General features: G+C 59.7%; 1 protein-coding gene and 1 long non-coding RNA gene across 4 annotated transcripts; one reads left to right on the forward strand and one right to left on the reverse strand.

The window, feature by feature from the left end:
• Positions 1–3709: 3709 nt before the first annotated feature.
• CSK (c-src tyrosine kinase) lies at positions 3710–9171 on the forward strand. The gene is made up of 12 exons (XM_008641937.2): positions 3710–4156; positions 4374–4487; positions 5003–5115; positions 5762–5981; positions 6314–6407; positions 6485–6550; positions 6694–6793; positions 6943–7033; positions 7455–7528; positions 7627–7822; positions 8058–8144; positions 8239–9171. The coding sequence occupies exons 1-12, from the start codon at positions 4142–4144 to the stop codon at positions 8419–8421; spliced, it is 1353 nt and encodes a 450-aa protein (XP_008640159.1). The 5' UTR covers positions 3710–4141; the 3' UTR covers positions 8422–9171.
• LOC108449343 lies at positions 8701–11886 on the reverse strand. Of its 3 annotated transcripts, none has more exons than XR_001865505.1 (3): positions 11426–11886; positions 10232–10365; positions 8701–9120 (listed from the first exon to the last, which is right to left on the reverse strand). It is a non-coding gene; the product is annotated as an uncharacterized LOC108449343 (long non-coding RNA). The 3 variants fall into 3 exon arrangements; XR_001865506.1 differs by having other exon boundaries at positions 10626–11886; XR_001865504.1 differs by having other exon boundaries at positions 10232–11884.
• Between the last annotated feature and the right edge of the window lie 4093 nt (positions 11887–15979).

Raw genomic sequence — 15979 nt, forward strand, 5'->3', positions numbered from 1 at the left:
ATGGAAGGTGTGAGGGCGAGGGGGCGGGAGGAGGAGGATGGCAGCCTTCCTCCCGGGACAGCGGTTTGTTCCCAGTGGAGCCGCGCAGGAGCACAGCCCCGTCCTGGCAAGGCAGGGAGTGTCCGGAGAGGTCCCTGGAGGGATGCGGGACGTTTTGGGAGCATCCCCATCCTCCCTCATGGAACATCAGCGGGACGGGAGTGATGAAGCCGTGGGATAACCCCTGCAAAGCCAGGGAGTTTTGGGGTGCTCTTTGCCCTGTGACCGCTGCCTCCCCCCACCTTTTCGGTTTTGAGTGAGTGTTCGCAAAAAAAAACCGCTTCCATGCCCCACTCCACGGCATGTGCCCGTCCCTGGGGACGCCCCGACATGCTCCAGCACTGGGAAGGGGACACTGGGGTGATTTGTGGGTGGAAAATCGCCCTGCTGAGGTTTTTGTAGGATAAAGGAGGACCAGGAAAACCTCTCCACAATGGGGGGCCAGGAGCAGCTTCTCCCCAGGCCTCCAGCTGTCCTCTGTGTGCCTCCAGCTCTCTGACCAGCAGCATCTTCTCTTTCTCTTCTAAAAGAAATTAAAGATCCCTGAAAAAGAAGCAGGACCCCCCCCTTTCCTCCTCTTTTGCAGCAGGGCACCCAGCTGGGGCTGGTTTGGGGCAGCAGCTCCGAAACGCTGCGAGCTGGCGGGTGAGATGGAGGAGGAACATTTTTCTTTCGATTAGCGTAATCGTAGGTGTTCGTTGTAATAACAGGAGATAAGATCTTTCAGAGGCACGGAGGATGTTGTCTGGTGTGGGGTTGGTTTGGGATTTTTTTTTTTTGAAGTTTAAAGGGCTTCATTTGGAGTTGGATGAGCGGAAGGGGGTGGATGTGGATGGCGCCCACGCACCTGTTTCCGTTGGGAATGAGGGTTCTTTGCCATCAACGACTGAACTTCATTTAGAACAGAGTCATCCTGGTGCTGGGCAGGTGCTCCCCCCGCCCCGGCTGGGTTTGAAACGGAAATGCAGCATCTTTCACCCACCCCATCCCACGGTGATGGTGCTCCTCAGGTGGGATTCGCTCGGGGGGGGGTCCCACATTCCTCTTCCACCCTGCCCGTGGGTCTGGCACAACTCGATTTTGGCCGGTGATTAATGAGAGGAATGGCTCATTTCCCTGGTGCCCTTTGGATTGTCAGAGGTGTTGGCTGTACCTGCCCTGCCCGCCTGCCCCGGCTCCTGGCTGCCGGGCTGGCCTTCCCGCAGGGAAGTGCAGGAGCAGGGCTGTGGGGGAGGCGGCGGGGATGGACCTCGCGGGCTCAGCGTCGGGCTCAGATCCATCTCTGGGATCCTGCGCTGAGTGGCTCCGGGGATGCTCTGCTGGGAAAAAAGGGAGGTGGGTTTTGGCAGGGGGTGCGTTCCCCTGAGCACCTCCTGAGCCCCACTTTGGGAATGGGGAGCTTCCAGAGGCAGCAAGCCCTCTCCTAGCAGGGCTGAAAACAGCCAAACCCAGCACTCTGCTCTGCCCAATCAGCCGGGCTGCTCCCTGGCTAATTTTGTTAATTATTATTAATTTCTTTCATGTGCTGCTGCACATCCTCCTTGAGGAGAGAAGGGGCGATGCCCATGTTTTCCCGGAAGACACAGGATGCTGCTTTTAAGCTGTGGATCCACTCCACCGGCATCTCCACATCCTTCTCCCAGCCCAGCATCCCACAGGGACGTGCGGGGCTGGCGGAAGCGGGCGCGAGGCCGGGGCTGGCCCGGGTGACGCGCGGCAGGAACCGCTGGCTGTCACATGAGGCCTTCGGGGGGCTGCTTGGCAGCTGCCCCGTGTGGTTTCCTCCTCCTCCTCCTCCTCCTCCTCGGAAAGTCTCGGCTTTGAGGCAGAAATGAGGTACCGATTGAAAAGAAAATGAGGCTCAGAGGAGGAAGGTCTGTGTCGGGGTGAGGGGCAGCCGCTGGTGTGGTAAACACCTCCCTCTTCAAAACTGAAAGGCAAATTCATTGTGTGCAATTATAACAATGCCACGGTCCAGTGCCATGAATATCCACGATCCGGGAAGATAGAAAAGCCTGGACTGGCTGGAGTGCGTTCTTGGTGGGGTTTGCTGAGGCAGTTTCCTCTTCAGCAGGGAAAAAAATTCTCTTTATGAAGGCAGGCTATGAATTTTGTATCCTCTCTGCATTTATCAAATATAAATGCTGGTGACATCCGTGAGCTGAAAGCCCAAACAAGCGGCCTTTGGGATTGGGAAGATTCAGCTCCTGCGCGGGGTGGGAAACGGCTCTTCCAGCCTGTGGTGGTGGGTGAACCTCTGGGCATCCCTTGCAGGGGATGCTCCCCAGCATCCCCACCTGGCTCCAGGCTTTTCCAGCTGGAGTCACAGCTGGGATGAAACCTCCATCCTGCTGATTCTTGGGTATTTGAAAACAAGGCCTGGCCGGTGGGAAGCGCTGACTCAGGGCTTTGGGCCCGAGCTCTCCCTGAGCAACACCCGGAACCGGCTTGTGCTCGGAGTCCCTGCGGGACGCTGGATGGGGAACAGGGCTGAAAGCCTCAGCGATGGGAAATTCCCTTCTCAAAGCTCCTTCCATGCTCCGCCTAAATCCCTCCACGGCCTGAGAGAGTGGCGTTTACTCCCTGGCTTTCTGGAGCTGCGTTTCGGACTGGTGGGATCCAGACCCGTTGCTGAAGGTTTTGTTCCGTGCCGGGTGTAAATCCAGAATTGAAGCAAAAATCAGCTCAGAAAGGCAGGGAGGTGGAGCTGGAGCTGTGCCGGGGGGCTGCGCTCCCAGCTGGTGCTCCCCAGCCCGGCGGCGCCCGGCTCGGCCCTCCCCTGGGTCCCAGCACTCCGTGGCAGTGTCCCCAAGGCTCACGGGTGCCATCAGGCTGGCTTTGGGTGCCATCTCCAGAGGCTTTTCCTGAGCTGGCTGGGAAGGAAACCAACCCAACGCTGTGGTGATGGAAACCCCTCAGGTCCCTGAACTCTGTCCTTGGGGTGAACATCTGAGCCTCGATTTCTCCTCTCTGCTGCCAAAAATAGAGTGACGCGTGCCGTGTCCCTGCCCTGGGGGAAGGTGAGGAAGGTGGCCGGTGGCAGCGTGACGCCTTTTCCGGAATGCTGCGGGCACGTGGTGGAACCAGGGCCACATTCTCACCGCGCTCTTCCTCCCCGCTCTTGTGCCCCTTATCTCCTTCCTCCTCCCGTCCCTCAGCCTTGCACCCCGTTTCACTTCCTCCTTCCCAAAATACTCCGAGCTGCTGACGGCGGGGCTGGCAGCGGTGCCCGCCGATGGCCCCGGCGGATGACATGAATTAATAAATATTGGGGTGGGCTTTGGGGGTTGCTCTGCCTGTGTCCCCCTCTGTGCCCCCAGCCCGGCCCGCCCCCGCTGCCCCAGCCCAAGAAAGCCTGGTTTGATTCCGGGGCCGGTGACTTCATCCCTTCCCGAGGGCTGGAGCGGCGGGAATAAAGCCGGGTTTGTTCCCCTCCCACACACCCATCCCAGAGCACGGCACCCCCGGTCAGTGCATCCCCCTGGGGTTTGGGAGCTGCACGTTCCAGAGTCCCAGTGGCTTTTAGCTTGCAGGGAGCAGTTTTGGTTTATTTCTTTTGGATCCCAGGCCTGGGAAGCTCTCAGGGCTGGATGTTTCCATGTGTGGGTCACCAGGGAGCGCAGGGCTCTGGCTGTGTAGCCTGGGAGAGGAGTGGGATGGGCCTCCTGGAGGTCATCTCCATTCCCTTCCCTTCTCTGGGCATCTCCAGCTGTCCACACCGTGCTGGATTTTTCCTTGGTGCAGATGCTGCACTCCAAAACTCCGTCCTTAAGAAGCTGTATCCGTGCAAATGCCTCCTAATCCGGGTGAGCCGCTCCGCGCTGCTCCCGCCCCTGACTGCAGGGGCTGAGCAGGCCCGGAGCTCCCACTTCCACCTCAGTCTGGGGGTATTTTGGAAGCAGCACCTCGGGCAGGACCTGTTCTTGGCGGGAGAAGAGACGCTCACCTGGCCCGAGACGTCCTTCGTGGGGGGCTGCTCCCGCTGCATCCTCCTCACACCCCATTCCTACCCCGTTCTCAGCCGTCCTCTCCCCCGCGCAGGTCTCATGGTACCGAGTGACGCGTCCCCCCTGTGAGATTCGCGCCCCAACCTCCTGAGAAGATGTCAGGGATGCAGGTGAGCTCTGGCTGAGGAGAGGCAGGGATGGAGCCCTCCAGACGCGGCCCCAGCGCTCAGGAGGGACCCGGGGACACTTGGTTTAAATAGATCCCACTTGGGTTCGCATCGGAGGGACCCGCTGTGAGGGGGTGGGGATCCCCTGAGGGTCAGGGTGTGCTGGGGGTGGGTGACACCCCCGTGCGAGGCTCTGATGGCATTCCCTGTTCCCTGCCAGGCCGTGTGGCCGTCCGGTACAGAATGTATCGCCAAGTACAACTTCCACGGTACCGCCGAGCAGGACCTGCCCTTCAGCAAAGGAGACGTCCTCACCATTGTCGCTGTCACCAAGGTGAGGTGTCCCCGCCGCCCCCCGCGCCGGGATTTCCGTGGGATGCCATCCCTGCACCCCGTGACACGGGCCGGCGGCAGCCCCTGGTCCCGGCAGTCCCACTGGGCGGGAATCGGGCCACACGTTCAGTTAATTAATTCATGGCCTCGTTAGTTAAGGTTTCTCTGAAATGTAAGCGCCTCCCGGGAGGTGGAGGAGGGATGGGAGAGGCAGCGGTGCTGGGCTCCACTCTGGGGCAGGAGAAGAAGGGCTGTGGGTTTGGGAGGCTCCAGGATGCCCGGCAGGTTGGGAGAGGGATCACAGTGAGCCCTGTGGGGCCACCAGCACTGGGGTTTGCTGGTCCCAGCACCAACCCCGATCCCCTGCTCATCCCACCCTTCCTGCAGCCAGCAAGGGGGTACCGGGGTGCCTGGGGAACCCCCAGGGCAGCGCTGACACCACCCTGGGCTCCTTGGGTGGGATGCGGCCGTGCCCAGTGGCCACGGGCTCGTGGTGACGTGGCACTGTCCCCACAGGATCCCAACTGGTACAAGGCGAAGAACAAGGTGGGCCGGGAGGGCATCATTCCCGCTAACTACGTCCAGAAGCGGGAAGGGGTCAAAGCTGGGATCAAGCTCAGCCTCATGCCGTGAGTATCCAAGCAGGACTCTGCCGAGGTGGGTGGGGGGAGGTGGCTTGGGCCGGAGCACCCGTGTGGCCAGAGCTGTGTCCCAGCAGGAGGGACGTTCCTCACAGGGCGCAGCGAGGTCGGAAGGCACAAGGGGCAGCGGCTCGGGCTTCCCAGCAGCGTGAATTTGGGATTGGCATTTGCTGCTGGGGAGAGCTCTGAGTGTTTTGGGAGCTGCCTGCAGGGTGATGCCTGGTTGGGTTGCGTTTTAAATTGGGGGTTTTTTTTTTACCCAAAGCTGGGGTTGTAAAGATTGCTCTGGGAGGAAGAGGGAGGGTTGGAATGGGGTGCAGGAGGGAAGGGAGATGGATGGGTTTGATGTTCCTGCTGCATCCCAGAGCTGCCAGTGACTCCCAGCCTGGAGGAGCCAGGGGTGGAACCTCCTAGGAGTGTGAGAGGGGCTGAATCCCAGTTCGGGGCCAGGAGGAGGGGAGCAGGATGCCGTGGAAGGAGCTGTGTCGTGGGCTGGGTGGGGACAGCAAGGCAGAGCTCGGACAGGCCATCCCCGTGCAGGCAGGGACAAAAGCTGCTCCACGTCCAAACGCAGCCCCACGAGGGCCCAGCCAGCACATCCCCAGCCCTTCCCCCGCTCCCTGCCCCGCTGCAGGTGGTTCCACGGGAAGATCACGCGGGAGCAGGCGGAGCGGCTGCTCTACCCCCCCGAGACGGGGCTGTTCCTGGTGCGGGAGAGCACCAACTACCCCGGGGACTACACCCTGTGTGTCAGCTGCGAGGGCAAGGTGGAGCACTACCGCATCATCTACTCCTCCAGCAAGCTCAGCATCGACGAGGAGGTCTACTTCGAGAACCTCATGCAGCTGGTGGAGGTGAGGCCTCAGCTGTCCTCTCTGTCCAGCCCCAGCAGGGGGACATAACGGGGACATCAGAGCTTGTGGGGGCTGCAGGCCTGGAGCTTGGGAGCTGCTGGGACCTTCTGTGCTGACCCCCTGGGGTGGGGGTGCTGGGGACAGACCCCTGGGGCCGGCGGTGGGGTGAGCAGGCGACAGAGGGACCGGCAGGAGGAGGGACGGGGACCCTCGGCCGCCACCAGGCGCATCCGTGGCCTGGTGCTGCCACCTGGTGGGATCTCGGAGCCCGGCACCGCCTTGGCGGGACCCCCGGGCCAGGCTGTCACCGACCCGCGCACCGTGTCCCCCAGCATTACACCACAGACGCGGACGGGCTCTGCACCCGCCTCATCAAGCCGAAGCTGATGGAGGGGACGGTGGCAGCGCAGGACGAGTTCTCCCGCAGTGAGTGGCCGTGCCCCGGCCCCGGTCCCTGGGCACCTCCCCCAGCACCCCCTCACTCCCCCTTGTCCCCCGTGCAGGCGGCTGGGCCCTCAACATGAAGGACCTCAAGTTGCTACAGATCATTGGCAAAGGGGAATTCGGAGGTGAGCCCGCTGTCCCCAGCCCGCGGTGGCCCTAAGTGGGGGGGGAGTTGGCTTCTCTGTAGCCTCCCCCAGGGTGATGGTGGGGCCCCAGGAGGCTGGGATGCTCCCCAGTGCCTCCTGTGCCCGTCTCTCCTGGCCCGCAGACGTGATGCTGGGGGATTACCGGGGGAACAAAGTCGCCGTGAAGTGCATTAAAAACGACGCCACAGCGCAGGCCTTCCTGGCGGAGGCGTCCGTCATGACGTGAGTGTCACCACCAGCGGGGGCACAGCGCGAGGGAGGGGGCACCTCTGTCCCTGTGAGCTGGGGGGGTGCTCCCTGATACCCCACGGGGACCGTGGGAGCCCCTCTTGTCCCCAAAGCCCTGCCCTGAGCCCTCCTGTGCCGTGCAGGCAGCTCCGACACAGCAACCTGGTGCAGCTGCTGGGGGTGATTGTGGAGGAGAAGAGTGGCCTTTACATCGTCACCGAGTACATGGCCAAGGTGAGACCCCCGCCCCGGCCACCTGCCCCCCCACGCTGTCCCCTTGTCCCCCCCACAGTCCTGGGGCTTCACCCTGGCAGACCAGCGGGGTCATCCCAACTCGGGTGGCATCTCCCTGGAGCCACAGTGGGGCTTGGAGGTGGCTGTCCCATCCTGGCTTCCAGGGAGGGTTGGCATCCCTGGATCCGCCCCTGAGGGAGGGGATTCCTTGTGTCCTGCCCCTCCTTTGAAAGGACATTTCCCCGGGTCCTGCCCCATGGTAAAGGGACATCTTCCCCGTGAGGGAGGGACATCCCCCGGGTCCTGTCCCATCTTAAAGGGACATCATCCCTTTGCAAGGAGGGTCCTGCCCCATGAGGGAGGGCAGCAGGTGGGCTGCTGCCCCTGCTGACCCCATCTCTCTCTCCATCCCTGCGCCCAGGGCAGCCTAGTAGACTACCTGCGGTCGCGCGGGCGGTCGGTGCTCGGGGCAGACTGCCTGCTCAAGTTCTCCTTGTAAGTACCGGGCAAAGCCATGCCCGCCACCCTGGCCCACCCCTACCTGCATTTTGGGACTGCCCTGCCAACCCCCTTGTGCTCCCCACCCCTCCCAGAGATGTGTGTGAAGCCATGGAGTACCTGGAAGCCAACAACTTCGTGCACCGGGACCTGGCGGCAAGGAACGTGCTGGTCTCGGAGGACAACATCGCCAAGGTCAGCGATTTCGGGCTCACCAAGGAAGCCTCCTCCACGCAGGACACGGGGAAGCTGCCGGTCAAGTGGACGGCGCCAGAAGCACTTAGAGAAAAGGTGGGGGAGCAGAGGGGGCCCTGGAGCGCATGGATACGGTGGAAGCCGCAGGAGGGGGGGAACATTCCAGGCTGCCCCAAATTTTCCATGCAGACATGGCGCTTGAGCGCCGCTTCCCACTGTCTGACCCCAAAACCAGCTGCCCTGAGGGTGGGGGAGATCTGCTGCCTGCCATCCCTGCCTGAGCCCGCTCACGGGGCTTCTCTCCCCTCCCTCCCTCCCTCCCTCCCTGCAGAAATTCTCCACCAAGTCGGACGTGTGGAGCTTCGGGATCCTCCTCTGGGAAATCTACTCCTTCGGGCGAGTGCCTTATCCGAGAATTGTAAGTGATGAGCACCCCCTCGGGGCTGGGTTTGGGGCGAGCTGAGCCCCTGTTTGTGGGGGGAGCCCTTCCCTCACATCCCGAATCCCCCCAGCCCCTGAAGGACGTGGTGCCCCGCGTGGAGAAGGGCTATAAGATGGATGCTCCGGACGGTTGTCCGGCCGTCGTCTACGAGGTGATGAAGAAGTGCTGGACCCTGGACCCCGGCCACCGGCCGTCCTTCCACCAGCTCCGAGAACAGCTAGTGCATATCAAAGAGAAGGAGCTCTACCTGTGAGGGGGGGCTCTGCCCCCCCACAGCCGGAGGGGACCCACACTGGGGGGGACCAGGGCGTGGGCAGCCCCCCTGCCCCGCCCCGGCACCAGGAGGGAGCCCCGGGGGTGTGTCCCCCCCACCCCAGTTCCCCCGGTTGCTTCCAAACTTCCAAATCTGTCAGTTTTTATTTTTATTTTCTAGGTTTGGGGTTGTTTTTTGTTTTGGTCTCCCAGGCTCTTTTTTTTTTTTTAATTTTTGTGGGTGTTTTTTTGTTGTTTTCTCAGTTTTGGGGGGCATTTATTGTTTTGGGGGGGTTTTTTTGTTGTTGTTGTTGTTTTTTTATTATTTCAAGCAGGGCCCAGCTGAGCGTTGGGCGTTTTACTAAAGTACGAATCTTATTTTTTAATGTAATTAAAAGAAGAAAAAAAAAAAAAAAAAAAAAAAAAAAAAGAAAGAGAGAAGAAGGTTGCTAAAAGGAGAATAATAATAAATAAACCAATGAAATGGACACATGAAAAGGAAACCCCCAGCGACAGAAGTGATGGTTGACGGGGAGACGCTGGACTCGCCGCCCGGTCGGGAGAGCGCGGCCGCGTCCCCGCCAGACGCTTTTTTTTTTGGGTTGTTTTGCTTTAAACTCGTTGCAATGTTTGCATGCTGTCTCCAGAGGCCTTTTTTTCCAGTCCTGTCCAGTGCTTTATTCTCATGTAATGCTACCGACTGTGAGATTAAAAAACTGTAATAAAAAAACCATTCCATACGGACGCGGCACATCCCGCCTCAGCCCCCCTCTGTTGCCAGCGCTGCTCCCTGCGGGTCCTGGGATCCCCCTGGCAGGGGAAGAAGGGGGGACAGGCCCCTCCCTCCTCCCAGGGTCCCCAAATCGGTGGGGATGAGTAGCTTGGGCAGCACTTGGCTCCATCCTGCCTATGAGAACTGGCACAGCTGTGACAGCGGTGAAATTGCCAAGTGATGCCAAAGCTCCCCTCTAGTCCAGGCTTTACTTTCTGATGCTCAGACCAGGCAGGGGATGCAGTTTGGGGCTGATTGCTGGCCCTCAAGAACCTTACTGCCTTCCCTGCGTGTCTCAGCCAAGGGGCTGAAGCCACCTGTGCAGCAGGACCCCCATGGCCCGAGCCCAAAGGAGTTGTCCCCGTGGAATCCCTGGAGGGAGCTGGGTGGAGGTGGCGTCTGGCACGGCAGGTTTAGAATAGTTCCCTTCATCCCCAGGGAATTATTCAGCGTTAAACGATGCTCAGAGCATCGGCTCTGCCGGCTGCCTGCTTGGCAAGCCCCGGGCGGGAGCTCTCCGCCTGCTTTGGACCAGGGTTGAGACCGAGACTCCTCTTGGAGGGGGGTTAAAGGGAAAAATGGGGGGTGCTGGGACACGGGCACAGCTCGGGGGTGTGTGGGATGGGGGGGTGGAGCGCGCAGAGGAGAGATGTGCTGCTGACCCCCTTCCCGGAGAGCTCGGCGCGTCCGGATGGCCGGAGGGGACAGGGCAGGGATGAGGGATGTGATGTGGCTCGGTAGGGTTTCCTCTCCCCCGGGCTCACCCCGCTCCCCGAGTCCACATCCCCCCCGTTCCTCCCAGCCCACCGGCAGGGCCCAGCCGGATAAGCAGCTTTACTTTTTGGGCTTATGAAGATTAAAGTCATTTACAGGCAAAGCCTGCAAGAAACGGCTTTGGGAATGGCAGAAATACCCAGAACCTTCACGTGATGGGAGCCAGCAGGGAGAGGTCTGCTCCTGTCCCCCACCGTGTCCCCTTCCTGTCCCCTTGCCCTGGGTTACTGCTGGGCCAGCTGTCGAAAAAGGGAGGAAAACTCACCCAAAAATCGTTCGGACCTTTGATTTTCCTCCAAATGGCACCACACTTCACGTTTTTGAGACTGTGCCTGGTCTCGGCTGGTGTTTGGTGCCTCAACGTCCTCCGGGATGTAGTTGAAGGATGCTGAGAGAGAACTGCGGGAAGAAATCGCCTTCCTCCCTGCAAATCAGGGTGTTTACCCCTCCCCCCCCCCCCCTGCCACCACCGTGCCTCAGTTTCCCCGCTCTGAGAGGGTCGCTGCTACCACTGGGTCTCCCTCGCTTTAGGCTGCTGCTCATCCTGGATCCCTCTAGGTGATTTCTCCCCAGGGATTTTGGGGTCCTTTCCATCAGCGGCAGCGTGGGCAGAGGGGACAGGCTGAGCGGCACCCCGGGGCTCCCGAGTGCTGGCTCACATCGCGTCCCCTTCCTCCTCCTCCTCCTCTTCCTCCTCCCATGGGCAGCGAGGTGGGCGCTGGGCCCAGCGGTGTCAGCTCCCGTCCTGCTCACACTCCGGTGGTCAATCACCGGCGGCAGCGGCGTGCGGGGCGTTGTTCCCGCAGCCCCCGCGGCGTGGCCGTGCCGTGGCACAGGGACCCCTCGCCGCGCCTCCGCCCGAGGAGGGAACGGGGACACGCGGCTTTAAGAAGCGCTGGAAAATCCAGCTTTCCGTTCTGGCAGCTCTCCTGCCTCTCCCCTCCACAGCGCAGAGCGGGATCCCAGCTCCTCCGGCTGGAGCTTGGTATCCCGCACGGATCAGGACAGGGCTGGGCAGAGCTGGGATTGGGTGTGTGGAAGCTGCCGGGAGTGAAAGGACCGTCTCCAAAGCCGCACATCGTTTGCTTTTCCATCCCTGCCCATCACCTGCACCCCACACGGGCTCCCGAGCCGAGGCGTCGCTTCCAGCACCGGCCCTGGCTCCCTCTGCTCCCAGCAGAGATCCTCTCTCTTCCCCGTTAGGGCTCCTTCCACGAGCTTTGGCTCTTCCCCGTGTCCCCACATCCCGCCTGCCTTCTCCCCAGTACCCGCAGAGAGCCTTCCTCTCCCTGAACACCCAAAAATCCCGGTCTCCCTTCAGAGGAACCCGATTTCAGCTTCAGCAGCTGCTTGCTTCTCATTTCCCCGGATGGCAAAGCCTCCATCCCAAGAGGAGGGGGTGCAATGAGCCCCCACTTGTAATTACTTGGTTCCCTCAGTGCTGCTTGGGGCTAATTACCAGCTCTAATTACGCCCCTTCTGCTCCATCCTTGGAGCACGGGCTTCCCAACCCCTGGCCTCCCTCGCCGGCATCTGTGCGCTGCCGGCACCTCCTCCCCCTCCACGATCGACTTTATCACAAGGACTATTTTTAGCGTGATGTACAAAGCCATTCCCATCACCGTTCCGTGGCGTTCACCTCTTCAGCTCCTCTCTCTCTCTCTCTCTCTCCCCCCACCTTTTTGTTGGCTTTTTTTTTTTTCTCTTTCTGAGCACTCCAGGAAATGAAGGCAAGGCTGGGAAGATCCCCCGTGGGAATGCTGCGTGTGTGTGGCCGTGTGTGTGTTGGGGCTGGCGTGTGCCTTTGCTCCGGGCTTGCTCTCCACCACCGGCACGAAGCAGCACATGGCTCCCCATGTGCCTGTTTACATGCTCTGTATGTCTGTCCGGCTGCATTTGTGTCACTGCTTGGGTGCAGAGACCGCCCTTCCCGGCAGGAATTGCAGCCACCCGGCTCCCTGCTGTGACCCGCTTCCCCTCCTCTTGTGCCAAAGCACCCACGGCACCCCGAAACCTCTGTAACCCCTGGGACAGGGGCTGTATGTGCCGTGTGACAGGGCCATTCCCAGCCCAAATCCCATCCCTTGGGATGGATGGATGCTCTCTATGACAGGGCCATTCCCAGCCCAAATCCCATCCCTTGGGATGGATGGATGCTCTCTATGGCAGGGCCATTCCCAGCCCAAATCCCATCCCTCAGGATGGATGCTCTGTATGGCAGGGCCATTCCCAGCCCAAACCCGCATCCCTCGGGATGGATGGATGCTCTGTATGACAGGGCCATTCCCAGCCCAAATCCCCTCCCTCAGGATGGATGCTCTGTACGACAGGGCCATTCCCAGCCCAAACCCGCATCCCTCGGGATGGATGGATGCTCTGTATGACAGGGCCATTCCCAGCCCAAATCCCATCCCTCGGGATGGATGGATGCTCTGTATGGCAGGGCCATTCCCAGCCCAAACCCCATCCCTTGGGATGGATGGATGCTCTGTATGGCAGGGCCATTCCCACCCCAAACCTCCCAAAACCCAGCAATGGGTCTGGGCAGTCCCGTGCTCACAAAGATGAGAGCAGGAGATTCCAAGGGAATTGGGGGGACACCCCAGCAGCATCCCCACTCCTGGGTTCCCTTCCCAGGGACCATCCCAGGGGATGCTCTGCCAGGGCACCTCAGGGTGAGGAGCGGTGCACTGGGATTTTTCATCCTGCGGAGATGATGTCATTTTTTGGGAATTTAAAGGCTTGGTTCTATAGGAGTGGGAAGGCTTTCCTTGGGAATGCCTCCCTAGGTCAGGGAAAGGCACCTTTGGTTTTATTTCCATAACCAGCTGCACTGCAGCCCGTCTTCCTCAGCCAAGGCAAATTCCGGGTTTCTGGAGGTCTGTTCAAGGAACATGCCAGAAGTTACTTCACTCGGTAATTTACAACACCCTTATCCTAAAGTTCCTTTATTCCCTCTGCTAGTGGCACGGCAGCACTTCGCTCCCAGTAGAGCAACTCCCAGGAGGGATCCCACTGCCCTCTGAAGGGATGTTTTTCTCAAGACCTTCAGGATATTTTCCCTCAAGCTCCTGGGTGGTCCATACCAGCAGCGGGACCCTCTGGGTAGATGCCCCCGTGCCTTATCCCCATGCCCGAGAGGCACAGCAGGGTATCCGTGTCCCCATCCCATTGGAGCACCCACGGCGGCAGGCGGGGAGAGCGGAGGGGCCTCTGCCGCTGCGCCCGCGGTCAGAGCTGAGCGCGGCGGTCCCTGAGGTGGCGGTGCCTGTCCCCATCACCAGAAGTGACAATCAGCTGCCAAGTGCCGCCGTGACTTCCCCCGGCAGCAGCGGGCCGCCTGCTTTCTTTGGAAACGCCTTCTCATTCCCTGCCCGTCGCGGCTCCGGCGCACACACGCGCGGCTTTCCAGGATTCCCTCACCTACTCGGGGTCTTCAAAGGTTTAAACCTTCACGTTCCCTGGATTTCAGGCTGACAAGGATCAGGCTCCTGCCTTCTGATGGCCTTATTGCCATGCCTCTGCAGCTCAAGGTCACCAAGCCTTCCCCTCCCCGGCTCCATCCACGGGATCGCTCCAGGAGCGGCCCCTCCAGGGATCTCTGGAGCATCGTATGAAACCCTGGTTGTGGTAACTGCGCCTTTGGAGCCAGTTACCTGGGAAGAAGAGCTGGAATGATCCCTCTCAGCATGGCAGAGGGAACTGCTTGCATCCAATTTAAATCAGGTGTCAACGCTGAGAGAGGATCCTCTTAACTTCCACCGTCTTGTCTGAGGCTGCGACGGGGGGGACGTCTCATCTCCCTCCCGTCTAATCCATGGAGATGTGTGATATAGCATAAGCTAATATAATAGGTCATGCAAGGATTTACATCTCATTACGGCAGGTTAGAGTCCTGGCAGGAAGGATGACTCATCCTCACTTGAATATATTTCAGGGATAAGGAACGGTTCAGCTGCCCAAGGAAAAGCAAATGGGGAAATCAACCACCTTGAAGCATCATTTACCAGCTCACTGCACCGTCTGATTATCCCCCCAGCTCTGCCTCCAGGTGGGACACTGGCCTCTCCAGGAAAAGCCAAAGGGATGGGGGAGCTGCAACACCTCTCCGGAGGTGATTGCCTTTTGCTCCGTCCCTACAAAACCTGTAGGGACCTCTTCCTTTGCCTTTTGCTCCATCCCTACAACACCTGGGCTGCCGAGCCCAAGCTGGAGCGTCCCTGCCATGAGGGACGGGATCCGAGGCGCTGCAGGGAACGCCGGGCTTGTTTGCACCTAGTTGCCTTGGCCAAGTGTTTCTGCTCATCAGGAGCTGTTTGCTCTTAGTTCCTCAGACAGGGAGGCTCCGTGGGAGCTGACCCATCTAACCCAGCCGGAAAAAATCGGTCCTGACTTCCAGTCTCTTATTGTTAATGGATGCTCACGGCGAAATCCGGAGTGAGCCAAGCTCCCAGGACCAGCCACATCCGAAATCTGCTCTGAGCCCACACGAGGCTCGGACCAGCACCCAAGGACACAACCAGGGGTGCTTTTCCTTCTCCCTGCCCCTCTTTTCAGCCAGACTGACAGCTGGAACGTGACCACGCTGTTGGCAACGGGACATCTGCGGAGCGCCCGGGGCTCCCAGCCTATTTCTCAGCAGGCTGTGGCAGCTCATTGTGGGTTAAAATTAATTTTCCATGGATTTTCCATGGGAAAGTGCTTAGGGGGGCCTGCAGATTGGTGTGAAAAGCAAAAATCATCACTTCAAAAAGCTGTTGAGGCTCCTGAGCTGCCGGCTCGGGGTGAGCAGCAGGCACAGGGGCACCTGCGTGGTGGGGGACGCTGTGGGTGACGCTGGAGTTGTGCCAAACGGAGGCGCCTCGGAGGGACCTCCTTCATCCTGGTGTCAGTCTGCACATTTGGATGAGTTCGAGGGAACTGCTGGCATCCCTCAGGGGGCTCTGCTCCACCAGGAGAGCCTTCACCAGGACAAATCCCCTCTTGTCACCTCCAAAAGTGTGTTCCAATCCCTAAGAGCATCAGTCACAGCCAAGCTGATGACCGGATTATTATCCAAGAAAAATGCATTATTTTTAATCTGTTTTCCGCTTAAGACATAATTTTACCTTGGACGGGGGGGATGGGAGGAGATGGGCCGATTCCCCCTCCCTCTGCCACTTTGTTCTGTCGCTTCACAGCTGTTCCATCATTTTAATCTGCTGAGATTGTCTTTATATTTCGGAAATGAAATGATTTCCCCCAAGCCGGGATTGGGGTTTGGATCGGCGCTCATTTTTCATGAGCGGAGAAGAAAAAAGGGAGAAATGTCTGTTAAAGCCAGGCTGGCCATCTGGAAGGGAGGTGCGTTGCTGATGCCATTAATTGCTCACTCCCCAAGGCCTGGAACACGGCTGCAGTCAAAGGGAAGAGCAGGAGTCGGAGTGGGGTTGGAGCGAGCGAGGGAATGATGCAACAGAATCAATGCCTGCTCCGTCCTCCTGATTTGGGTGATCGATGAACGTTTCTGTGCCTGGGTTCTGGGGACTGAGAGCAGCTTTAGTGTTAATTAATACCATAAAATCACGGAATCATAGAATCCCAGAATGGCTGGGGTCAGAAGGGACCTTAAAGCTCTTGCAAGTTCCAAGCCCCTGCCGTGGGCAAGGACGCCTTCCACTAGACCAGGTTGCTCCAAGCCCCATCCAGCCTGGCCTTGGACACTTCCAGGGATGGGAATACTCCCGCGGGTATTATTAACAGGATAAACGGGAGGGAACTTTTGGGCACGCCAGCCCTTGGATCGATGAGCAAACAACAGTTGTGACTGGTGCTGCTACATATGGCTTGTTCTGAGTGTCAAGCCCGGCTTTTCCTCCTGCCAGACCCGGATGATCGCGAATAGAGTGGGGAAAAGGGCGCCGGCGTGGGTTTGCTCCTCAGTGGGATGAAGCAGGCGGGAATCACGGAGGAAAGGGTGTCCGGGGGGCTCCCCGCGGCCCCCACCGTGGCTCCATCCCCCCCCGGGGCCCCC

Source organism: Corvus brachyrhynchos, unplaced genomic scaffold (assembly GCF_000691975.1).
Source record: "Corvus brachyrhynchos isolate BGI_N302 unplaced genomic scaffold, ASM69197v1 scaffold309, whole genome shotgun sequence".
Lineage (NCBI taxonomy): Eukaryota > Metazoa > Chordata > Aves > Passeriformes > Corvidae > Corvus > Corvus brachyrhynchos.